The sequence below is a fragment of the Mustelus asterias genome, chromosome 3 (assembly GCF_964213995.1).
Source record: "Mustelus asterias chromosome 3, sMusAst1.hap1.1, whole genome shotgun sequence".
Lineage (NCBI taxonomy): Eukaryota > Metazoa > Chordata > Chondrichthyes > Carcharhiniformes > Triakidae > Mustelus > Mustelus asterias.
The window spans coordinates 55,039,213-55,065,469 of record NC_135803.1 but is presented as its reverse complement, the minus strand read 5'-3'; the positions used below and the strand labels follow the sequence as shown (position 1 = coordinate 55,065,469).

At 39.4% G+C, this 26,257-nt stretch overlaps 2 protein-coding genes across 4 annotated transcripts in view; one reads left to right on the top strand and one right to left on the bottom strand.

The window, feature by feature from the left end:
- Positions 1–3,507: 3,507 nt before the first annotated feature.
- The window catches only part of gfm1 (G elongation factor, mitochondrial 1), a 79,220-nt gene continuing 56,470 nt past the window's right edge, over positions 3,508–26,257 (bottom strand). For 2 of the 3 annotated variants that reach the window (XM_078208975.1, XM_078208983.1), the window contains 5 exons: positions 12,285–12,447; positions 10,393–10,537; positions 8,927–9,087; positions 7,217–7,270; positions 3,508–6,921 (listed from right to left, as the gene is read on the bottom strand). In XM_078208975.1, the coding sequence (XP_078065101.1) occupies positions 6,790–6,921; positions 7,217–7,270; positions 8,927–9,087; positions 10,393–10,537; positions 12,285–12,447 (655 nt within the window). In that variant the 3' untranslated portion in view covers positions 3,508–6,789. The remainder of the gene's footprint in view (positions 6,922–7,216; positions 7,271–8,926; positions 9,088–10,392; positions 10,538–12,284; positions 12,448–26,257) is intronic. The other variant, XR_013497426.1, reaches the window with a different exon arrangement.
- Positions 15,152–24,326, top strand: lxn (latexin). Its single transcript, XM_078208989.1, has 6 exons — positions 15,152–15,373; positions 22,261–22,329; positions 22,595–22,763; positions 22,910–23,046; positions 23,136–23,198; positions 23,324–24,326. The coding sequence occupies exons 1-6, from the start codon at positions 15,152–15,154 to the stop codon at positions 24,077–24,079; spliced, it is 1,416 nt and encodes a 471-aa protein (XP_078065115.1). The 3' UTR covers positions 24,080–24,326.

Genomic DNA, 26,257 nt, shown 5'->3' with positions numbered 1-26,257 from the left:
CCTCTCTAAATGCCTGTAGATCCTATCTCTCAAATTACCTTCCAACAACTTACCCACCACAGATGTGAGGCTCACTAGCCTGTAGTTCCCAGGCTTTTACCTGCAGCCCTTTTTAAACAAAGGCACAACATTTGCCACCCTCCAATCTTCAGGCACCTCACCTGTGACTGTCGATGGTTCAAATATCCCTGCTAGGGGACTTGCAATTTCCTTTCTAGCCTCCCACAATGTCCTGTGATACACTTCATCAGGTCCGGGGATTTATCTACCTTGATGCGCTTTAAGACTTCCAGCACCTCCTTCTCTGTTATACGTACACTCCTCAAGACATCACTATTTATTTCCTCAAGTTCCCTAGCATTCATGCCTTTCTCAACAGTAAATCCTGATGAGAAATATGTATTTAAGATCTCATCCATCTCTTGTGGATCCACACATAGATGACCTTGTTGATCCTTAAGAGGCCCTACTCTCTCCCTAGTTATTATTTTGCCTTTAGAATCTCTTTGTATTCTCCTTTGCCTTATCTGCCAAAGCAATCTCTTGTCCTCTTTTTGCCCTCCTGATTTCTTTCTTAACTCTACTTCTACACCCTCTATACTCCTCAAGGGATCCACTTGATCCCAGCTGCCTATGCATGTCATATGCCGCCGCCGCCTTCTTGACCAGGGCCTCAATATCCCGAGTTATCCAGAGTTCCCTACTTCTACCAGCCTTGCCCTTCACTCTAAGAGGAATGTGCTTACCCTGGACCCTGGTTATCGCACTTTTGAAAGTCTCCCACTTACCAGACATCCCTTTGCCTGCCGACAGACTCCCTCAATTAACTTTTGAAAGTTCCTGTCTGATGTCATCAAAATTGACTTTGCCCCAATTTAGAATTTTAACTTTTGGGCCAGAACTATCGTTCTCCATAGCTATCTTAAAACTAATGGAATTATGGTCACTGATCCCAAAGTGATGCCTCACTAACACTTCTGTCACCTGCCCTTCTTTATTTCCCAAGAGCAGGTCAAGTTTTGCCCCCTCTCCAATCGGACCATCCACATACTGATTGAGAAATTCCTCCCGAGTACACTCAACAAATTTCTCTCCATCCAAGCCTCTAATACTATGGCTGTCCCAGTCAATGTTGGGAAAGTTAAAATCCACTCCTATTATCACCCTATTTTTCTTGGAGCTATCTGTAATCTCCTTACATATTTGTTCCTCAATTTCCTGCTATTTGCGGGGCCTATAGTACAACCCTATCAAAGTTATTTCCCCCTTCTTATTTCTTAGTTCTACCATATGGACTCAGTGGGCGAGCCCTCGGATATATCCCCTCAGTACTGCTGTGATGTTTTGCCAACTCCCCCTCCTCTCTTACCTCCTGTTCTTTCCTATAGCATCTGTACCCTGGAACATTGAGCTGCCAGTTCTGTCCCTCCCTTAGCCATGTTTCAGCAATAGCTATAATATCCCAGTCCCATCTACCCATCCATGCCCTGAGTTCATCTGCCTTGCTCGTCAGGCCTCTTGCATTGAAATAAATGCAGTTTAACCTGGACTTCCCTTGCTCTCTGCTCTGCTTTTGCCTGACCTGTCTAGTACTAGGATTACTGACACTGCCTTTACTATTTAATGTGCGCTCTTTACCTTCTGTGCTGTCCTCAACCTTCTCTTCTGTCTCCCGACTGCTTTGGGTCCCACCCCCCTGCCAAATTAGTTTAAACCCTCCCGAGTGGCTCTAGCAAATCTCCCCACCCCTCTAGTTCAGGTGTAACCCGTCCCTCTTGAACGGGTCACCTCTTCCCCAGAAGAGATCCCAATGATATTGCAGTTCTTTGAAGTAGTGTGCACTGTGGATAAAGGGAAGCATGTAGACATACTGTATCTGGATTTCCACAAGGCATTTGCTAAGATTCCACATCAAAGGATATTGCAGAAAATAAAAGCTCATGGTATAATGGGTAACATATTAGCCTGGATTGAAGATTGGCTGGCAGGTAGAAAACAGCAAGAATGCATAAATGGTCTTTGTCTGATTGGCAGGATGTGATGGGTGGAATCCCATTGTGGTTTGTGCTGGAGCCCCAACTCTTTACAATTTACATCAATTACTTAGATTAGGGGAGCAAAGGCATGGCAGCTAAATTTGCAGACAATACAAAAATGGTTAGGAAAGGAAGTTGTGAACATGAAACATTGAGATTGCAGATGGACAGAGATACATTGAGTGAACGGGCAAAATTCTGGCAGATGGAGTATAACGTGGATAACTGTGAGGTTGTTCACCTTTGCAGGAAGAACAAAAAAGCAGAGTATTACTGAAATGGAGACTGACTGTAGAATGTTGATTCTAGTACCATAGAATCCCTATAGTGCAGGAGGCGGCCATTCGGCCCACTGAACCTGCACTGACCACAATCCCACCCAGATCCTATTCCTGTAAACTCCACACATTTACCCTGCTAATCCCCCTGACACTAGGGTTAATTTAGCATGGCTAATCAATCTAACCCACACAGCTTTGGATTGTGGGAGGAAACTGAAGCAGCTGGAGGAAACCCATGCAGACGCTAGGAGAATGTGCAAACTCCACACAGACAATCACCCAAGACTGGAATTGAACCCGAGTCCCTGGCACTATGAGGCAGCAGTGCTAACCATTGTGTCACCATGCTACCCACACAAAAAGTTAGCATTCAAGTACAGCATGCTATGAAGAAGGCTAATGCAATGCTATCCTTTATTATGAAGGGAATTGAATATAAAAGTAAGGATGTTCTATTTCAGTTATACAAGGCATTGGTGAAACTAAATCTTGAATAATGTCTGCAGGTTTGGTCTCCTTACAAGAAAGGTTGTAAATGCATTGGAGGCAGTTCAACAACTTTCTGATTTCCACATTAAACTGCACGAGTCAGAAGTTACTGTCCAATTTACAAGTTAGTAATTGTAAGCACCATTAACCCAATCATTTATATATCACAATCTGGCCTTTTACGACTATATGGTTTGGCCATGAAGGTTAAATAAAAGTGGTGCTTGGGACTTGGAGAATGTCCTTAAAACTGGTGGAAAAAAAGCCGAGTTAGAGCCAGGTCCTGTGAGTTTATACTGGACAATTTAAATGGCATCAGGAAATAAAAGCATGCACTTCATCAGAACCTGTTCTTATGTGAGGAATGCCTGAATGATAAAGAATGCTTATATAAAGCTTTTATCTTGTTAACCATTCGGTGAACCTTTCATTTGTGCAGAGATTTTAATGTAGATTAACTTAATTAGTTAAGTGCCACACAATAAAAGGGTTCCAAGCTTTGGAAAGAGGTGTTTGATTCTCACTAATTTTAACTGGGCCATATGACAAGCATTGAAGATTCTAATATTCACTGCAGTACAGAAGCAGCACTGCCCTGTGAGTATGTTATCCTTGGATGTGGGTTTATACCAACTGCCTCTCTGCTGAATATTAATTATCCTAATATTCAAAGCAACATTCTTCCAAAAACCAGCACCAAATACTTAATTGTATTTATTACTTTTCCTCTTTTGTTGGTTGCACATGGTTGTGCATACATTGGCTGCCACATCTGCCTATATATCAATGCCTGCTCTTCAAAATGAAATTCATTGGCTGTATTTTGAGGTGGCATGAAGGCTTGATAAGTGATTACATCAAAGCAGGTTTGTTCCTTCAGCACTTAGTCAGGTGTTCAATTCATTGAAAGTACTCGAGATCGATGAAATACCCCTGGTGCAAAGTCAACAACAAAATGATATAATATAAATCATGAAATTAATTAAAACATTCCATTCCGTACCACAGCATCCTAAATATTTTGCAGGATTATCCAGGACTAAATTTAAAGTATATTACATCAATTTTTACAATTTTACATTTTTGGAACCTAACACAATTCAATTTTAAATCCATTTGTAAATATTCTGAGTTCCCGCTCACTTACAGAATTCTGTTTCCTATATATGATCTAACAGGATTTCAATACAATAGGCAAAAGATCACTTGGAGATAAGAGGGTCTGAAATTAGCCTACATCACATTACAGTGTTCTTAACCAATGGATTTTCTTTTCACTAATTTGGAGGTCACAGCACAATAGAGCTGAAACGTTAACTGTTTCCCTCTTCACAGATGTTACTTTATCTGCTGGTATCACTTGTCTAAATACAAAATGTTCATCTCTCCCTTCTCACCTCAGCTGCCAGCAGTTTTCTCCCCCACTCAGGGCTCTCAAACTACTATCAACAGAATCTTTACACCAAATGGTTACTTTGCTGGGAGCTTGTCTTTGCTCTTCATAATTTTACCTCTGTGCAGTGCTCCGATTTTTCTCCCAAATGGCGCCCTGCTTTTCTTTCGGGATGAATTTTTTAAAAGTCTACCATCAGTGTTAAATTTTGTTCCTCCACATGAATGTTCATAAATATATCGATATATGTCACAGATTTTTAAACAGAAATATTTAAGGTTTTAATGTGAGAAATGAAACATGGCAAAGTGCCTGCTGATCACAGTTTAGGCACAATCAAACAAAATATTCACTTTTGAACTGTAAAAAAACCAAATGCAGTAAATACAAGAGAAATTAATACTATAATCCAGTGAAAGCAAAGTTGTGGTTCAAATAAAGCAGTGCCTAATATGCTGAACTTCAAATATTTTAGAACAAAAACCTCACTAAAATTAAGAAAATGTTTTTGTTTGTTTTCTCACCATTTTATCATTTTTTAAAAAATCACAGTTTTGGTCTTTTTCCTTCTCTCTTGTGGAATTCAACTGTACATATGGAGAGGAAAATATTTCTGCAGATGACAGAATGGACAATTTATTAAACAGCTGAGGCCTTCAAGGCATTATGCAATGTGTCCTAATACACCAACATGCCACACTGTTTCCTCGTATGTTGAAACTTCAGTTGCAGCCTGGGGAATACAGGGCAGGTGCTTCTCAATAAGGCAATGATTCCCATTGATGTGGCAAGAGCATGTGGTATTCAATTTTCCATGGAATTCACAAGAATTCAAGGTGAGCAAATGTTTTCAAAAAGATAAAACCCTGAAGCTGATCACAATGCTACTTCGAACAGTGCAGACATGAGGCTGAGCTCCCCCTCCTTCAGCACAGAAGGCCAGGCAATATCCGGCCCTGCTCGACTTGTCTCTTGGTCTCTCTTTGAGTAATGGACTCCTGCCGACAGTCACTTCACTGAGTCTTGAAGCCTGACCTCGACTATGAATCTGGCAGCAATGTTTTTGCTGCAAAGCTGCAGTCTGTGCCCAATACCATCACCCCAACTCTGCAGATGACCTGGGCTCCAAAATTAGCTACCTCAGCTCCCTCAACCTGCATTTCATCCACTTCCTAGCCTCAGATGAAGATAATATTTTTACAAAGCACTTTTAAAACTCAATACTTTAATATTTGTGTGATGTATCGTAGATTAATGAGATTATATCTTGAATTTTACTACTCTACTTTACTGCCGTTCTGTTGTTGCAGGCATTTAGAGCCATGTCGAATTTCAAGTGTTAAATGGGGTTGTATTGGAAAGTAATTTGGGAAGCATTGCCATAGAGAGTGATAGAAGAATTGAACAGCTGGGTGCCAGAGGTCCACTTTCATGCATTTCCTAGCAGCAGGCACACAATAGCAATAGGAGGTTGGAAACCAGGTTTTATATGCATTTCACAGCTCTTGTGAATGTAAAACACTCAGGAAAAAATGACCAGTTTGCAAGAAACAAAAGACCTTTTGGTAACCAAGGGAATAATCACAAACAAAAGAATCTTTTCATTCAACAAAGTTCACCATCTATGTCATTCTTCCTTTGAGCTTCATGATTGGATCTATGTTGTTAATAAATTCAAAAAATAAGAACAAAGGTCCATATTTTATAAAGATCTTCCTAGTTTTCAAAAGAGAAAACTTGAGGGACACAAATTTTGAGAAACTTGAATTCTCAACTCCAGATAAAAATTCCCCACTTTTATATAACAGCATTTTAAGAAAGACAGTCTTTATGAAATACCCTCGAGGAAATTTCTTTTGGTAGATTAAAAAAATGTGGTAAATAATCTGAATAAATAACAAATGTATGCCTAACTGGCACAAGATCAATGTACTGAAACACAGTTCAGTTTCACAACCCTTTTTTGATGCATTACCCCTTTAACATTAACAGCAATATAAATTTTAAAAACTATAAACGATTTCTATAAACAATGTTGGATCCAAGTGAAATCTAACTGACAATTTTCCCACTCAATTAAAATATAGAGGATAATTAGATGCTTTGGATCTAGATTTCAAATTGCAAAGTTTGATGGTTGGAGCTGGAAAAATATACAGATCAATGGGGACAGGGCTGGAATTGCTTTTAACTAGAAAAAAATCAAAAACATTCACAATTATTACAATTATTCAGCAATTTTTGAAGTCACAGATAAGACACCCTTTTCAAAAAGGTATCAGTTAATTTCCATCTGTGATAATAAACAAAATCAGTTGCTTTCAGAGCTACAATATGGAGAAATAAATGTCAGTGTGTAACCTTCTGATAAATCAGTCTCCTTCAAAACCAGACAATGGTTTGATAAATGTTGGCTCATGAGATGTAGTGATCGTTGCAAGTCTTATCAAAGGTGTAATGTTAAGGAATTCCTGTGGGTAGGTGTCCCCAACAAAACACTACCAACAACTGTTTATTTATGTTCTTGAAACAGTTAGCAAGCTGTGCAAAATGGTGCCAACATTCTTGAAACATCAACTGACAATGGCTTTTAGTTCTTGGCTTTTCCCTTTTTAACTGGAAGTTGTCCAGTTGCTTCTAGGTATTTATTGACCAGCTCTTCCTGTATACTGGGCAGGCAAGGCTGGTACCTGCTGTAGTCCATTGTGTATTCACCTTTACCCTGGAAAACAGTTAAAAAAGGTTATAACAAAGCTTACCTTTGCTCAAACTGTTGACAATGTTCACCTCTTGTAATAATTATAAACAGTTCAATTCAAAACTTGATCAGTTCTTAATTTTTCATCATATTGATTACAAATGAAATCTAAAGCTTTGTCACGAAAAATAAATCTTACTGATCAATAATAATGAATGTTACAACAAGCATTTATTTTAAGAATGAGTAACCTCAAGGGAGCAAGAGATGAAACTGAAAGCCATGTAAAGAAGGCATTTTTAAATGTTTGATGATGTACCTCTGTGCAAGATCGCAGTTCTGTAGCATATCCAAACATGCCATTCAGTGGTACCTGTAAAACAAGTGAAAACATTTTTCAAGTCTTGTATGTCAACAATATTGACAGTAGCTGGCTCTTCATGTCAAGTTCTGTTGCCTCTCATTCAGGTAAGGATTGCTATTACATAACTTGATCAGACAAGTAAAATAAGCCACAAAGACTGTAAAAATGAACAATTCGGAAGAAGAAGAGAGTTTTGGCTGTTGCCCCGATTTTTGACAGCACAATCATACAGACATCCTCTGTAGATTATAAAACATAGCACGAGAATCTTAGAAATAGATTTGCATTCTACCAACAATACCGAGATGAAATTCCCACTAGAACAATTTATCACTGAAACGAAAACAAAGATTGGCTTCACATGCTTAGTAGCTCTTTATGTAACACAATTCGGATCTTTCCATAAACTTAAATATACCTAAATCTGGAAATTATTCTATGCTGCTATGTTCAATTATTACTCAAAGAAGTAAATTTCCCGAAGATAGAAATAGACACAAGCATGGGATGAAGAAAACCCATCTTTTAAGTGTGATTAAAAATATTCCAAAATCTACAGAATGGCATTTCTAAATTATTTTTTGTTCTGGAAAGCAGGAGGGTGCCAATACTTTGAAGGGCCATTGGTATCGCATTCAGCGAGTCCCAATACGACCACTGCAAAAAATAATGTTTCTTCCCACACTATTCTAAATTTCTTTGATCTTTAACAACTGTCACAAACCTAGCTAATGTGTGTCCCAATTCGGAAACATAGGTTCGTGGTGGTGTAGTTCTGTTTACAGGAATGGTATAAAGGGCCAGGTGTGATACCCAGTGAGTGGAAGATCACTTAAAGACTATTTATTACAATAAAGACACATATACACAAACAGGACTATAGTAATCTATGACAGTTACATATAAGACTACTAAACACACCCACACAGTTTAAGTAGGAATTACCTTTCTGATCCAAAGTACATTTACAAGATCTGAACTCTTTCAGGACTTCCCTCTGCCAAACAACATCCAATCCAATAGATCTATAAGTAAAGGCCAGCTTGTTACCACTCTGTATACGATTGAATAGTTATTCTGGGGAACGTCTCTGCAGAGGAGATATGGCTTTTAACTGCCTCCCTGTAGGTACTCTGTGCACTTACTTCTGGTCTGCTACCCAGCACTGGCTTACAGGCTGCTAGATGGATACTGCCTCTCTCCTTCCACAAAACGGTTGCCAATTATATAATTGCTTCCCTTTGAAGATACTCTATATTTGGCTGTTTGTCCCCTTGGCTTCTGTCAGCTCTGATGTGAGCATATGTATGTCTTCCCTGAATGGTACCATGATCTCCCCAAAGTATTTCCTATTAGGAGGACAATGTTTTTCTTTTTTGATCAGTCCACACAATCTCATTATTGGGACTCTCATCCTGTGAAATACCTTTTGAAATGCTGGTGGCTTTGGACCTACTGGCACATTCAAGACACATTCTCCAAAAGCAAAATCTTTTACTGAACTATCATTTTCTTGAAATAGTTTTTAGTGTCACAATCATGAATGTACAGTGAACAGTTTAACAAAATATAAATATCTACACAAGGTAGAATATGACCATGGTTATTCAATAGTAATATCAGCAATTTTCCATAAAATGAAACAAGGCAATGCATGATACATACATCAGCATAAAGTGTGAAGTATCCCTCTGTTCCATCCTGGCCAGTGATTACACCATGTCGGCGATTGACTCCAGCAATTACAGTTCCCTGAAACTCAATTGGTGCTACAATCTCCACTGACATAATAGGCTCCAGAATAAGCACACTGGTCTTCTCCATAGCTGAGCAATAGAAACAAAGAGAAAGCAAGCAATTATTTCACAGACAGCGTAAAGACAGGGGGTTTTGCTTCTCTCAGCATATTACAAAGGCAGGGAATTGGGAAGGGTCTAGTCTAGATACTCTCGACAACATGAGCTCCAGATAAATTTGACAGGCCAACTGCTCTATTCCTGCCTGTCAATTTCATGTTTATATGCTCAATCTAATCCCTGAAATGTATATGAAATTTTACACATTAGATGTTTATAACACTTACTTGGATTGATTCACTTGCAAAATAATTGTATTGCCATTATGCTTAGATATTAGCTGATCAGCCTGTATAAGCCACTCTCACTAACAGTTTGGTAAAAGTAAATGCTGAAGAATTCATGTGCAGTCAAGATTTCTGAGCATGCTGATTTCCATAAAAGATCAGGCAACATCCTACGACACTATAAAATAATCTGGTGTGATTATTAAAACCCGAGCACAAGAGTACCGCATGGTAAAACACTATTTCATGATTCCACAAGGCTTGTAAAAGTTTTTTAAAGTTTATTATTAGTGTCACAAGTAGGTTGACATTAACACTGCAATGAAGTTACAGTGAAAATCCCCGAGGCACCACACTCCAGTGCCTATTCGGGTACACCAAGGGAGAGTTTAGTGTGGCCAATGTACCTAATGAGCATATCTTTCGGACTGAGGGAGGAAATCGGAGCACCCAGAGGAAATCCACACAGACATGGAGAGAACATGTAGACTCCACATAGACAGTGACCTAAGCCGAGAATAGAACCTGGGTCCCTGGTGCTGTGAGGCAGCGGTGCTAATCACTGCACCACCGTGCTGCTCTGTATGTGCATAAACAATCATAAAGATGGAACTGAAATAAAAATAACATGCAAAACATGAAGTAGGAAATTACAACAAAATTATGTCTGTAACATAACTGCATTTTTCTTGCAAATAATCTTTCATCCAAAAATGCACACAGTTCCCATTGTGAAACTAATTTAGAAAAGTAATTTATGGTATTAGCTTGATAGAATATACAATGTACAGTTTTGGAATTCGCAAGATGCAAATTATCCATTTATAGACATAAAGACATACAGGTTCAGTATGAATATCTGCAAAACTTTACTTGTATTTTTGTGTCAACTGACACCTGTTTTTCAGCAACCTCAAGGTTTTAGTAAATTTGATGAAGGATGTTCTAGGGACTCTATTGTGGACTTCTAGGGAAGCGGGAAGAACATTGAACCATTTATTGTCAGTATTTGGCACTTCTGGTAACTGGTTCTAGGAGCTTTACAAACCTTGCCTTACAGCACCCTCTCCAGCTCTGATGAATGAGATTTCATTGGAATCCACCATGTGATGGGCACCATCTTCCAGTACAAATCGTACTCCAGAGACTTTATGCGCGGTAAGAGGACCTTTTTCACAAGCTTCAAGAAATCCCTGCCAAAATAATGCACAACATATTGTCATTTACACCATGTTTTTGGTTGCACAGTTATAACTTTGAACATTTTGTTTGAACTAAAGCAGCATATTTAAGCAAGGCATAGATTTGAATATTTTATATATCTTAGCTTTCCCTTTCAATATATTTTAAAATGAGCTATACAGATCAAGGTGGCCCAGTTTAGTCCATTTCTGTTCTGAAACAGCGTCAAAGTAAAGATGCAGATATTGCAATTGGCTTTGGTATCACCAGTAAAATGTGGGCAAATTAAGAAAAGATAAATTATACAAAAACAATTCAGTAGCAGTACAGTAACTAATACAAATCCACAGCAAAATAGACAGATGCATTGGTTATGACTGAATTTTAACCATCTTCCTTCTAACTGTATATAATTGCTGGTCAATGAATGGAATCCACAAATTTCTAGTGCATAGTCCTACTCAGTACATCTGCCATACGATTTAACAATTTTAAAATAAAAAAAAATTCATCTTACAAATCACGAGCTGTGATTTGCAATGGATAAAAGGTTTCAGTTGTGATGTCATCTCATGCCCAAGACACATTACTGCCTTAAAAAAGCCACAGTCATGGATTGATTTCTATAATACAGATATAGGGCCTTATTTTACCATTTTGATTCTAAGTGCTGGGCGGACTTGAAACTGGGAGTGTTTCAGATCCGACTTTTAGACTCATTCTCAGGTGCTCCCATACGCGATTCGGAATTGCTGATATTTGTACTGAACAAATATCAGCAATTCCGAATCGCGCTGCAGAAGCCTGTGGGCGGGCTTAACGTGCCCGAATCCCTGCAGCTCCAATTGGCTCCTCCAACTGCGCATACGCAGAAAAAACGATAGAATGCGGCTCCCCTGCCACACCACTCCCAGACTGGACAGACATTGCCCCACCCCCACAATATTACTGATCCCCTTATTCCCCCACCCCCTCTGCCACCTAAACAAATCGCGGGCCCCTCCCCCCCTCCGCTGATCTCAGGCAGAGTGGCAGCGGATCCTCCCCTTCCCCCTCATCAATCACAGGCAGAGTGGCAGCAGACCACCCCCCCTCCTTCCCCTTCACTGACCTTAGGTAGAGTGGCAGCAAACCTACCTCTCCCAACCCCCCCATCCCCCACCAATCTCAATCAGAGAGCCGTTGGATGCTCGACACTTACCTCCTCACTAACTGGAGCGCCCGAATTGGACTTTTGTGGAGCATGTCTATTTTGCCCCGATTCTGGATGGGCGGATGCCGAGGTAAAGGGGGAAGTGCCAGTAAGATTGGGCATGCAGCCCATTAAGTCAATTTAAATGCATGTTTCGCGGCCATTTTCGGGCCTTGGTAACCGGGCCTTCGGGAACCAGCGCGGAGGCAGGCGCGGATCACTGTCCTCGTCTCACACCCGGCTTTACCAAGTTTTTGCACCGTGCTGGTCAAATCGGGCCCATAGTCTCTATTTCCTTGTTAATTGTGATGCATTTGACAAGTTGACTCAAATCTTAGTGGCAAACTTCATAAGTTTAGTTTTGTGGCAATACCGTATGGTTAGCAATTATTCTTATTCAATTTCTCTTGAAAAGGTTATATTTTGAAATGTTTAATTTCTCCCACTAGAAGCCAAGGTTTCCAAGTACAATAATTTAGGGTATTTGGTAATATTGCTAGAGGCAAGCAGAAGCCAGTCTAAGATGCCAGAAGGAAGTGAGGTAAGGAGATAATCAGATCCATTACCTTCTCAACGGCTGGTATAAACTGCTTTGGTACATTTGTTCCAATTGTTCTGTCAACAAATTCTAATTTGGTGTAGTTTTCAGGGTCCAGAGGTTCTAATGCACCAATAACTTTGCCGTATTGGCCTGCTCCACCAGACTGCTTCTTGTGAGTAAATTCAAAGCTGGAAAAATAAATGAAAAATATAACATGAAAAAATCATCTGGCATATAAACTAAGTAAGAAGTCTCACAACACCAGGTTAAAGTCCAACAGGTTTATTTGGTAGCAAATACCATAAGCTTTCGGAGCGTGCTGCTCCTTCGTCAGATGGAGTGGTCTCTGTTCTCCAACAGTGCACAGACACAGAAATCAAGTTACAGAATACTAATTAGAATGCAAATCTCTACAGCCAGCCAGGTCTTAAAAGGTACAGATAATGTGGTTGGAGGGAACATTAAACACAGGTTAAAGAGATGTGTATTGTCTCCAGACAGAACAGCTGGTGAGCATTCCATTGGATGCTTGCCTTGAATTATTCCAGAACCATCTTTACTTTTAAATGCATTTATATATCACTGCCTCACATTCCCAGGACCTGACTGTGGAATAAAAGCAATCAGAGATGCGCTTCATTTTAAGGATCAAATAGTACCACTGCATAGAAACCCTACAGTGCAGAAGGAGGCCATTTGGCCCATCGAGTCTGCACCGACCACAATCCCACCCAGGCCCTACCCCCACATATTTTACCCGCTAATCCCTCTAACCTATGCATCCCAGGACTCTAAGGGACAATTTTTAACCTGGCCAATCAACCTAACCCGCACATCTTTGGACTGTGGGAGGAAACCGGAGCGCCCGGAGGAAACCCACGCAGACACGAGGAGAATGTGCAAACTCCACACAGACAGTGACCCGAGCCGGGAATCGAACCCAGGACCCTGGAGCTGTGAAGCAGCAGTGCTAACCACTGTGCTACCGTGCCGCCCTGTAAGGCTAACCAGGAATCAGGAGAGATTCCTGGTTATCCCTGTGATGGAAAGAAATTGAAACCTCCACCATCACTATCCATTAGCTCCAGGCTACAAAATGCATGTAAAGAAATGTATGTTGCCGCAGCAACTTGGAATCTTTGGATCAGTTGGCACAATTGATGGATGGCTGGTGTGAATTTGATTGGTGCCAGTAGCACAGGTTTCGATTTCCATTTTCAGATAGAATTGTTTCAGGACCTGCCTGCTTGCCCTATCACTCATGGTAGAGATTGCAGCGCCTGGTGTTGGACCTGCCTTTGGGCAGAGAACTCAAGAAGACGATTCTGCCTCTCGAGCTTGAACCGCCATTCAATAACATCACAGTTAATGATTTGACAGGGCTTAAGGAGGACTGCGTAACCAGTGTAACTTCTGGAATGTTTTCCACTATCAGTTACAAGGAATAAAATGAAAGGCAAGAACTGGCTGACATTTGGCGAAAATGTAGTGAGCTTACCAGAAACTGTCATCCAACATTAATTCCTGTACATCATAATCAACATAAAGTTTAACATGGGAGGTTTAAACTGAAACAGACATTTTCCAACTTGGTGAATTGCTTACACTTTTACTGCTGCTTTATTAAAATCTGTTCCTTTTCTCTGAGAAGACAAAGTCCAACACTCCACACAAACCGGGTAAAGAATGGGAGAAAGAAACAATGAGTTGCTAAAGAGAGAACAATTGAAAGCAAAACTCTCCCTTACATCATGGTTGATTTAGAATTAAGTTTAAGATAAAGGCTGGAAATTGTCATTGTAAAGTTGCCAGTTGCCAGAATAAATCCTAGATAATTTTTCCTATTTCCTTCTCAGCAATGCAGCTGGATCAGATAAGCAAATATCTGAAGTCAAGTCCCAATGTGACCAATCAAATTCAGAACTCCAAATCAAAAGCACAGTGCTCTACTGCATGACCAGAGGCATACCATGGTGTTAAGTTCAACAATATAGTCTTTGATAAGTTTAATAGCTCATCTCTATATATTTTTAATTTATCTCATTGCACTTTAAAATGTTATAGCAAATTTTACAATAGTCAACAGCAAATTTCTGGATCAATATTCAGTGATTAAATAAAATTTACTTCTTCCATGTGGATGCCTATCGCTCACTGATTTAGGGCATAATATCCCACTAATACCAACATAAGGATGCAGCCAGCAGTTAAACTGATCCACACAGAGCTAAACCTTCTGATAAATGTTAGGTTTCAGATGAAGTCAAATGATTTCTGATATTAGTTTCGGATTTCTAAACAAGCACAAAATAGCAATATTGGACAGGAACATCTGTAAATTGCATTAGTTTAATTTTTGACCATTTTAAAATGGTCCACTTTATTCACTACACTACACAAAACAAGCATTACAAAAGGTCAATGAGGAGAAGTTAAATTGCATCTATCATTATGCTCGTCTGCATAATTAATAAAGCAAAAGGTTGTGAAAATTAACATGATCACAAAATAATATTCCTTCCTCTCACCACTGATAAATTAAACAGGGAAAAGCACTTCAAAATATCAGATTCTGAACATGAATTTTGGCTCAAATTCAAAAGTGAAAGAAACTTTTGTTGTTGAAAGCGAGATTAACAAAATAAAGTCAGCATTACATTCCAGACTTAATCAATCAAATGCAGTAAAGTTAAGTCCAGATTAAAGGCAGAAGTGCAAGTATGTTGGAAGTAGACAGAGAAAACTGTAACAAAGTCCATGCAACATAAGCATTTATCACTTGAATATATAACCATTCAGGTTGCGAGGGTGCAGCTGTGACGCAACTGCTGAAGCTATATCTTTCACACCCAGTAAGGGCTCAGTTTAGTTCACAACTGGGTTTGCTCAAACATGTACTTAGTTCTATGCTTCATCATTTGTTTCTTCCCATTATTGTATGGAATGCCAAAAACAACAAATCGTTTTGACCTTCCAGTTACTGCTGTTGAAATTCCTACCAAAGCCCGCATTTCTCAACAAGCTGCAAGTGTGACTGTCCATTATTTAAACTATCGTTATGGATCCCCAAACAGAATTTATGAACTGCATAAACTGAAGAAAGCCTATACGGAGGTAAGATTTTAAAAAATACAAACAGTACGAGTAACAAATTTAAACCGCTTGCTTTCTGAATGTTTCATTGTGTGTGTCTTTTAGAATCCTTAATGCGTGTTTTCTCTCTTAATATATGTGATAAAAATAAATACAAACTAACATAAATGTGCTGCTACTGCAAAATTACAACACAAGTATTATTTATATGTTTCATACAACATGTTCCAGTTAAAACTAGAAGGACAGAATTAAAATGCAAAGCACATGAACAGGGAGATGGCAAATGCCTTTGTTTTTGGAAAAGTTGCTGAATTGGAACCTTTATGCAAGAAGCTGGATAATTGATTTCAATAATATGGGAACTCGGGAGCAGACTATATCTAATTTCCAATAATTTTTTTGGAAAACAAACTTACAAACTAGTTTATACCAGTGACTTGAATTGACAATTTTCATTCAATATTAAACTCTATTGTTTCAATACATTTATGAAGGATAGGTGGTGGATTTGGAGCAGAATATTGCTTTCAAATTTCAATTTATTCCATTCCAAAAGAATGATAAATAAAATCAGTTTGAAAAGAATCAAAGCTCAAATGAAGAACTTTGCTGATACTAGTAACTAAGGGAAACCCAAAACTCTTCTATCCAGTGAAGGTCAGGGTATTTAACAGTACAAAAACCATTTTGTATTCCAATCCATGGCACTTAGCAACTAAGGACTTTCTTGCATATTTTCAATCTATAAGCACTTAGTGTTTAAAGTTCCACCTTAGAAATCTAAATAATGAAACCAAAGGTTAAGGTCCTTTCTTCCAGCTCACACATTGCACAAATTTTACGAACAGCTTTTCAATAAGCCTTCTTTATATCAGTCAGGTCTCCCTGGTTTTTCAAATCAATAGCCAATCATTCAAACGATCAACCTCGGGCCAAGAAATTGAAACTTTATTTTTATTAATTCATGGACTGTACGCTAACAAGACTGGCATTTGTTATCCCTAATTTGCCCTTGAGGAGGTGATGCGGAGCCTCTTCCTTGAACCACTGCAGTCCGTATGGTTAACAAGGTATTCTTATAGTTCTAGGATTTAAACCAGTGACAATGAAGAAACAATATATTTATAACTCAAGATGGTGGAGAGACTTGTGGTGATGGGTGGGGGAGGGAGGTGGTGGTGGACCTTGGAGACTATGGCGTTTTCAGGAACATGGTGCTCCTGTCCGTCTAGCCCATGGCTGTTATGATCTCGAATGGAGACCATTAACTAATAAAAAGAAATTAAAACTCCCAATTACCTGAAAGAATTACACCATACTGTTTTACATTTTAAATACAAACCTTTACTGTAGAAAAATTAAATAGAGTACTACTAATTTATCACTACAAATATTCCACAAATCCTTAGATTTTAAATCTGAAAATATCAACAGACGATGCCCATTCTGATTTTTAATTCCACCCCGTAGTTCCACAATACTTTCCAGGATCTTCAGGGTTCTTTCACTTCACCTGAGATCAAATTAAAGGATGATACAGCCTTATTCAACTCTATTTTTTCAATACATACATGAAGTGTGGATTTGGAGCCGAATATTGCTTTCAAATTTCAACCATTTCAATTTATTCCATTCCAAAAGAATGATAAATAAAACCAGTTTGAAAAGAATCAAAGCTCAAATGAAGAACTCTGCTGATACTAGTAACTAAGGGAAACCCAAACCCACAGGTGGTAGTGGTAGTGCTCAATTCACTTTGACTCTCTTCAGTTTCCAAGTCTGGCACCTTGACTCCCAGAGTCCGCTCTCTCTTCAAGGATTCCATTGCTGATCTCTTCCACTACCTTTACCAGACAGATCTGACTATTTTCATCCCTCATGAAAATGGATTTTTCATTTGGGGTATGGACCTCACTCTCAATTTCTGCTTGGTGACTCCAATTTAGAAATACCCCTGGTTCCTAATTGCCTCTCTGCCCCTTGTTCTGGCTACCAATAAAGAAACTGTTACCTTCTGATAGCCTTCTAAGTTCACTCACTCCTTCTGTGAGAAAAACAGGTAAACCCAAAACAAAAGATTGTCTCCTTGCAATCTATTCCCAGGCAATGTGGCACATCTGCGGTGCCCCAGATATAAATTTCAATTCTTAGCTTAAATTTTAAGTCAGTCCTTTGATCTAAAAAGTATATGGATACTTTAAGATCTCCCTTGTTTACCCTTTATTTTCGAACCCCTCTTTGATATGGGATTCATATGAATGATTTACATTCCTTGTGAAGACAACTGTAAATATCTAATCTCGACCAAGAGGATAACCCTGGCCTTGTCACTACGCGTGAGCAAATACATTACGTGATCTGGCAACTTGTGAATTCCAGAGTTTCTATCATCTTACACCAGTGGTCTCCAAATAGTCGACTGTGATTGACAGGTCAATCCTGGTGTCTCAAATTCCATTGTCACTGACTGCTAAACTGCTGTCGAAAATACGTGAGATTTGGGCTTCTAATGATGATGAGTGAATCAACTCTCTGACTGCCAAACCACAGGCACCAAAATGTAGACTCAGCTGAGTGAAGACAAAATGACGAGTGAGGAGCCCGGGGCCTCCAAGAGGACAAAAACCTACCATTTCCACCAGGAATGGGAAAGTGGATTTTATTTTACGAATGTCAAAGGCAAGGCCATTTGTCTCATTTGTCAACAGAATGTACCCTTGAGTAAAAGAGAAAATTTGGAACTGCATCACAGGACAATGTATGCAAAATTTCAAGAAAATTTCCCTTTTAGCCACACCATTCGGACAAAGAAAGTTGAGGAGTTAATGGGAATGTTGCAAGTTCAACAGTCACTCTTTTCAAAACCTGTGGCTAAAGGCAAGGCTAGCAAAGGGGCATCTTGTTGCATTCGCGCTGGCAAAACATTAGAGACCATTCACTGATGGGGAAGTTGTCAAGGAGGCTATGATGGTTGCTGCCGACACCTTGTTCAAAGACTTTAAAAACAAATTTGAAATTATGACAGCCATCAAGAGCATGCCACTTACTACTTCATTAGTAGTCAGAAGGGTGGAATTGTTGTCCAAGGATGTGTCTCAGCAAATCCAATGAGGCTTATTAGTCTGTTTCTCATTGGAGTTTGAAGAGTCAGTAGACATGACAGACATGGCCCTGCTGATTCAAAGATGCAACAACAAAGGAGAACTTCCTCACACTTTTGCTACTCAAAGAGAGGACAAGAGGCAAGGATGCCTACTACGAATTTAAAAGGTATGTGACTGAGGAAAACATTCCGATCACGAAAACGGTTTCAATCATAATTGATAGTGCACTGTCAATGCAGACTTTGTTGCACTTTGCAGAAATAATCCTGAATTCCCCTCCTTTGTCAATTAGCACTGTGATATGCACCAACAAGCACTAGCAAGCAAGGTTATTGACTTTTTCACGTGATGACAATTGTTGTCAAGATAGTCAACTCAATGCATGCCAGAGCACTTCAACATCACTTGTTTAAAATGTTAATCAATGAGCTTGATGCCACCGACAGTGAGCTAATCCTTCATGCACTTGAGGTGGTTAAGTTGAGGAAAAGTCCTCAAGAGATTTTTTAGATCTGCTCCCTGAAATTGTCACCTTTCTTAGATCAAGAAGGGTGTCCAGTGAGCTGTCAGATAATGCGTGGTTGCTCGACTTGGCTTTTCTTACGGACACACGTACAAATTTGAATGAGCTGAACCACGAACTGCAGGGGAGAGACAGAGACTCGTCACTCATGATCAGTGCAGTGAATGTGTTTCAAATTGAATCCGGGCCTGTGGTCCGCCCAGTTAAAGAACAAAACTACTATGCACTTCCCAAATCTGGAGGAAGTCCAACAAAAGGTCAAACAGAACAGGTTCCATCCAAATAAATTGTGGCCATCTGAACAAATTGGAAAAGGAATTCAACAGACGATTTCAGGAGTTAAGACGAGATGGAACAAATCATTATGTTTGTCTCAAATCAATTTCTTCAAGTGGACATTGGAGAACTGACAGCAAAATTTCAACAGGTGATCAAACAAAGCAGTGGACTTGACATTGAAATAATCACCATGCAAAATGACACAGAACCGAAAGCAAAGTCAAAGGACAAAGACTTTTGTGGACTTGTAAACAGAGAAAAGTACCCTCTTCTGACATTGTGGGTATGCAAGATAATGGCCTACTATGGTTCCACATACCTCTGTGAGATGGCTTTTTCCCAGATGAAAATCATCAAGTCCCAAGTATCACAGTCGCCTCATAGAACCCATCTGGTGAACTGTATGAGACTGGCCATCTCAAAAGACAACCCAGGCTACAATGCACTCTCAGATAGTGTGATTCTTGTGTTTGCACACTAAGAGAAGGTTAATATTATGCATAAGTACATTTTGGGGGAGTTTCAGTAAAGTCCAATTTTTAAAAGTAGATCTTGTGCTGCATTTTGATGCCAAAAGTGATCTTGTGCTTAAAAAGGTTGGAGACCACGGTCTTATGTTTATAAATTTAATTTCCCCAAAATTAAAAATTATATTTCTACATCATTTCATTAGATACTCATAGCCATTTGCTCATCTTGCAAGCGTGGCAACAAAATAGAATGCATGCAAGCTATCCAGCAGGACAATGTTTATTTATTATTATCACATGTAGACTTCCATTAACACTCCAAGAAAATCCCCTAGTCGCCATACTCTGGCGCCTGTTCGGGTACACTGAAGGAGAATTTAGCATGGCCAATGCACCTAACCTGCATGTCTTTCGGACTGTGGGAGGAAATTGAAGCACCCGGAGGAAACCCACGCAGGCACAGGGAGAACGTGCAAACTCTGCACAGACAGTGACTCAAGCTGTGACTTGAACCCGGGCCCCTGGTGCTGCAAGGCAGCAGTGCTAACCATTGTGCCACCCTGGCTATCCTGACGATGTCATTGTTCGCTTTGTATTGCATTATCTCTTCATCAAGAGCTACATTTTGGTCAGTGTCAGCTACCCAGTTTAGCATTTTTAGCTGCTAGTTTTGGTAGCCTCTGTGAACTGGAGACTCAGGGCTTCTCACATAAGCACAGCCCTCCAACATAAACCTTAACAGCATTTCTAATGTGGAAAATTATATTGCACAAGCATGCTTTGTCATTTAACTTTGAATGTTATAATTTTAAGTACTTATGCATGTGACAAACCTAATTTATTGTAGGAAGCATTCAGTTTAGCTGAGAAGTGCGATTTTTGTATAACTGAGTGATTTGATTAGATCATATTTTAAAATTTATACGTGTTGCTGATTGTTAATGTACGGTTTGAATCATAAATGGTTCCATATTTCACAGTAATGATTCAGCTGAATTACATACATTATGAGCATCCCTGATTTTAATCATTTCTGGCTGTGCCTTCAATAGTCAAGGCCCTAAGTTCTGGAACTCCCACCTTAAATGGCTCTCTCCTCCATTAAAAACGTTTAAAATCTAACTCTTTGGCCATCAGCCCCAATATCTCCTGACCTCGGTATCAAATTTTGCTCTCTAATGCTCCTGTGAAGCACCTTGGGATGTTTAATTTCAACAAAGAGGTGATATAATACATGCCGTGATTTTTCTTTCTGTCTGAATAATAATTTTTGCTTCAAAAGCCTTTCTCTAAAACATCCAGCCTTTCAGTTGACATCTTTCCTCTGTCAGCTTAAAAGACTTAACAACCAATCAGCATTCAGTACAATGCATTGTATGACAGAGTAATATATATGATACAATAGATCCTAGAAGAAGCCAAAGCCAGATTTGGTTTGGCATTATTTAATAAGTCACGGATGGGAATGCTATTTAAACACCCTGGTTTTACATATTTCCAAGATCTAATTGAAGCACATGCAGAAAATTGTGTTTCGAAACAATCGTTTTGTAGCCATGAATACATACCATGATGGCATTGTGCAGATGCCGAACACCCACAATAAAATCATGGAGGAACTTCAAATGGAGTGCTAGTTTTGGTAGCCTCCGTGAACTGGAGACTCAGGACTTCTCACATAAGCACAGCCCTCCAACATAAACCTTAACAGCATTTCTAATGCGGAAAATTATATTGCACAAGCATGCTTTGTCATTTAACTTTGAATGTTATAATTTTAAGTACTTATGCATGTGACAAACCTAATTTATAGTAGGAAGCATTCAGTTTAGCTGAGAAGTGCAAAATTTAGTAAAACGATTTTCGTATAACTGAGTGATTTGATTAGATCATATTTTAAAATTTATACGTGTTGAACTTTAGCGTTTAAACGTTTAAAATCTAAGCTTTAGTGATAATAGATCTTTGTCACTGCCTCTACAAGTCCTGTACTTCCAATATGTAGTATATTGTGCAGAGTTCAATACAACCCATGCGACTCTGCTCTCCCTGAGACATCAACAAGATCTATACCCATAAGTTATAATTTCCACAAATTTACAAGTGTACAAAAATGTTTTGACCAATGCAAAATGAATTTAATGAAGGCGGCACGATGGCACAGTGATTAGCACTGCTGCCTCACAGCGCCAGGGGCCCGGATTCGATTCCTGGCTTGGGGCACTGCCTGTGTGACGTTTGCACGCTCTCCCTGTGTTTCCTCCGGGTACCCCGGTTTCCTCCCACAATCCAAAGATGTGTGGGTTAGGTGAATTGGCCATGCTAATTTTCCCTTAGTGCTAGGGGGACTAGCTAGGGTAAATGCATGGGGTCTTGGGGATAGGGCCTGGGTGGGATTGTAATTGGTGCAGACTTGATGGGCCAAATGGCCTCCTCCTGCACTGCAGGATTCTATGAATTGTGTACATTGCTGTAGTACTAAGTTTGATTTAACATAAACCCAACCAAATAAATACATTTTCCCTCCAGGTGATTTTGAATAAAGGACACAAGTACTACCTAGAATTTGAAGTGAAAAATCAAGAAAGTGCTTCAAATGTAAGTAGAATCGTAACAATATGGTCATGTCACACATGCAACATTCATTGTCTAAATGACTCATAAAATTTTATTCATATTTTCTGCTTTCGATGATCCGTTTTTGGTATCAAGATTAAGTGACAAAGCTTCAGTATCTTTCACTGTTCATTTAAACTTGGGTAACTGAACTAAAATAAGTAGCTACCTCATATAAATAATACAAGTGCAACAAATACTAAGAACATAACTAACTCAAGATTACAATTATTGTTTCTCACCACAGGTTACTGCCACCTGTACAGCTAAAGTCCTCTTCCATAAGAAAAAAAATCCGGGCACAGCTCTAAAGTGTAATCTGAAAGATCAGATGAAGGACAGTTTCGAGAAAGATAATCGATTTTACATCAATATGCAGGAACAGAAGTACCTTATGGTTGGCTATAATATCCCAGGTATCAAGCTTCAGTCACCCATGTCACTCAACAGTTTAATTGGTTATCAAACTGATTTTTAGGATTAGAAAATATTCAAGAATACTTGACCTGATTTCCAATCTTTTTTTCTCAACATCTTGTTTCATTTTCTCCCTGCATATTAGACAATTTTGGATTTGTTGATCCTAAAATGACGCCAATCTGGCTCCTGGCAAAAGTTAGTGCCAGTTATATAATCTGGAAAAAATCCACTGACGTCATGAATTATAACATGGTTCAAATCCAGAAAGTTAACCAATTGGTAAGAAATTAAAATATCTTCCTGTCCTTGAATATATATATTGCGGTATTTCCATCAAATGCTTTAGTAACCAAACAACTCTTTTCCAGAGAAAGACAGACACATTTCTTCAGTTTGTCTACATAATTCTTCTCCATGAGTTGCCAACCCAGGTAAATTAAACAACGACAAAAAAATTGGATTATCTCTTCAGAGACCACTGAAATCCCTTTCACAATGATTATTGCCAGCCCATTAATTACATGTTTTGTAATACTATTTTCTCTGGCCTGAACAGGGTATACTTACTTGCTCTATGTGGGTGATGTGGCATCCCAAACAACCGCTGATTGTGAAATATTTTTGCTCGACTCCTCCATCTGAAAGTTTTCCTGAAGAGTCAAGATTGAAGAGATTTGAAGGATTGGGATCAGAGAGATCCAAAAAGTCAAGATCGGAGCGATCCGAAGAGTTGGGACTGGAAAGATCCGAAGGATCGGGATCCGAGAGATCCGAAGGGTCGGGATCCGAGAGATCCGAAGGGTCGGGATCCGAGAGATCCGAAGGGTCGGGATCCGAGAGATCCGAAGGGTCGGGATCCGAGAGATCCGAAGGGTCGGGATCCGAGAGATCCGAAGGGTCGGGATCCGAGAGATCCAAAGGGTCGGGATCCGAGAGATCCAAAGGGTCGGGATCCGAGAGATCCAAAGGGTCGGGATCCGAGAGATCCAAAGGGTCGGGATCCGAGAGATCCAAAGGGTCGGGATCCGAGAGATCCAAAGGGTCGGGATCTGAGAGATCCAAAGGGTCGGGATTTGAGAGATCCGAAGGGTCGGGATTCGAGAGATCCGAAGGGTCGGGATTCGAGAGATCCGAAGGGTCGGGATTCGAGAGATCCGAAGGATCGGGATTCAAGAGATCCAAAGGATCGGGATTCAAGAGATCCAAAGGGTCGGGATTGGAGAGATTCGAAGGGTCGGGATCAGAGAGAGTCGAAGAGTCAGAATCAGAGAGATTTGAAGGCTCAGCTATGGAAGGTTTGCTCATGAACTGAATGCTAACCACTCATTTAGGATGCATTACATTTATTCAAAATTATGGCTTTCCATTGTACTGCTGGTATATAAAGTACAAAAATGTGAGAAAGGAAATATTACTAACACTGCATCCAAATTAATTTAATTCATACTTGTAACTAAAATGAATGCTACTCAAATGTTATCTTCAAGTTTTGAGATTGCATTTTCCATTATTGACAGACAAACATATTTAAATGGCACAAGATATTGAGCCTTCAGTCAAGCCAGTAAGCTTATTTAATGTCAGATGAGTAAAACTACTGTTAATCTCAACAGTTCACTCCCTCACTGCTATCAATTAATAAAGAATATTTATTGAAAAATGCTTTGTGAACAGATCTGTAAAAACTGCACACAAACTGGAAAATTGAATTATCTAACCTTGATAGGGCTTCATTCTTAGTAGGTGGATAAATAATTCTCAGTGAATCAAGATATCCAAAATTGGCACATAGAACCCTGTGACCTCAAAATGTTTTCCTCCATTCAGAAATCGTTTCTCCAAATTTTTGATCACAATTTGTTTAAAGGAGCTCTTTAATAACACAAGAATCTCCAAGCATTCCAGTGAGAGTATGTGTACTAGAGAGGTCAAAACCAAACATTGACAAACAATTTAACAATCTTACTCAAGCGTGCATTTCCAAATTAGAAAAGTATAGGATTTTTTTTACTTGAATGGGTGGAAAGCAGTTATTGTTAAATGTCTAGGTTAGCAATCTATTCAACAGCATCAACTGATGCACTGTGAATGGTGGTGATGCCATCAGGAATAGATCTTTCAGGACAGAAGTTCAGTATATGGACAATGGTTTGTCTTGGATGGCTACAGTCATAATTTGAGCCGTTCAAGTTCCACTTGTATCAGAACAACTTCGTAACATAATTTTGGTGTCAGCTTAAGTTATCAAAGGTAAATTAAGTTATCAAAGGTAAATTAAGTTATCAAAGGTAAATTAAGTTATCAAATGTAAATTAAGTTAAGAACTGGCTCATTTGATGATATTCTGACTGTCAAGTCATCTTTAATATCTGCATTTAGAAAAACACCTCTTGGACCTACCCACACTTTTGGTGCCAAACAGCAATGCAAATTCTCATCTTATATACTGCCAATAGTTCCTGCATTTTCTAGCGTCCTGTGCCAAAGTTGGTCCCCTGTTTCAAATATTTTTGAAGAGCTTTTTTTAACTAAATTTTACTTTGTTCCATTTAAATTTCTGCCTTCTTGCCATACTGTCATGGTTTAACAATGAGAGCGGTGTTCCAGCTTGGCTTTTTCTGTGCGGTTTAGTTCTTTCTTATTTGCCTGCTTTTAAGACTGCATTATCCAAATTTGTGAAATCTTTCCTCAAAGCTCAGTCCTCAGCAACCAACTTCATTACTTTTCATTACCACCTCGTGGACTTGAATATCGCGGTTGCATCTTACCGACCAAAATTAGATACAGTACTCAAGTGGTCAGTACAATTTTAGCAGGCCATCTTTGAGTTGTTTTCGAATCAATAGTTAAGTAATTCAATCCACTTGCTCGGTTGACCACTCTTCCTCATTAATCCAATACTGCAAATGCCAAGTCTACCACCTTCTCTGAATTTCCTTTAATATTGGTACTTCAGCATTATTCATGGAGCATGTGCTCAATGTATGGCAATCAGCACATCCCTATACACAGCGCTGCTAGAACTCATCAGTGTGGCAACATCAAACTTGCATTTTTCTATCTGCGGCATTAAGTGTTGGTGTTATGGGCAGCACAGTGGTTACCACTGCTGCTCACAGGGCCAGGGACCCAGGTTCAATTTCCAGCTTGGGTCACTGTCTGTGCGGAATCTGCACATCCTCCCCGTGTCTGCGTGGGTTTCCTCCAGGTGTCCCTGTTTCCTCCCACAGTCTGAAAGGCATGCTGTTTAGGTGCGTTAACCGTGCTAAATTCTGTACCCGAACAGGTGCCGGAGAGTGGCGACTAGGGGATTTTCAGAGTAACTTCATTGCAGTGTTAATGTAAATCTACTTGTGACACTAATAAATAAACTTTTAAAAAATTTAAAGTAGAACGTACAATGCCACTGCACCCTACTTAATGGAAAATGTTTGCAAAGTAAACATGTCACTGATATGCTTAATCACTACCTTTCCCAATATCAAGATCC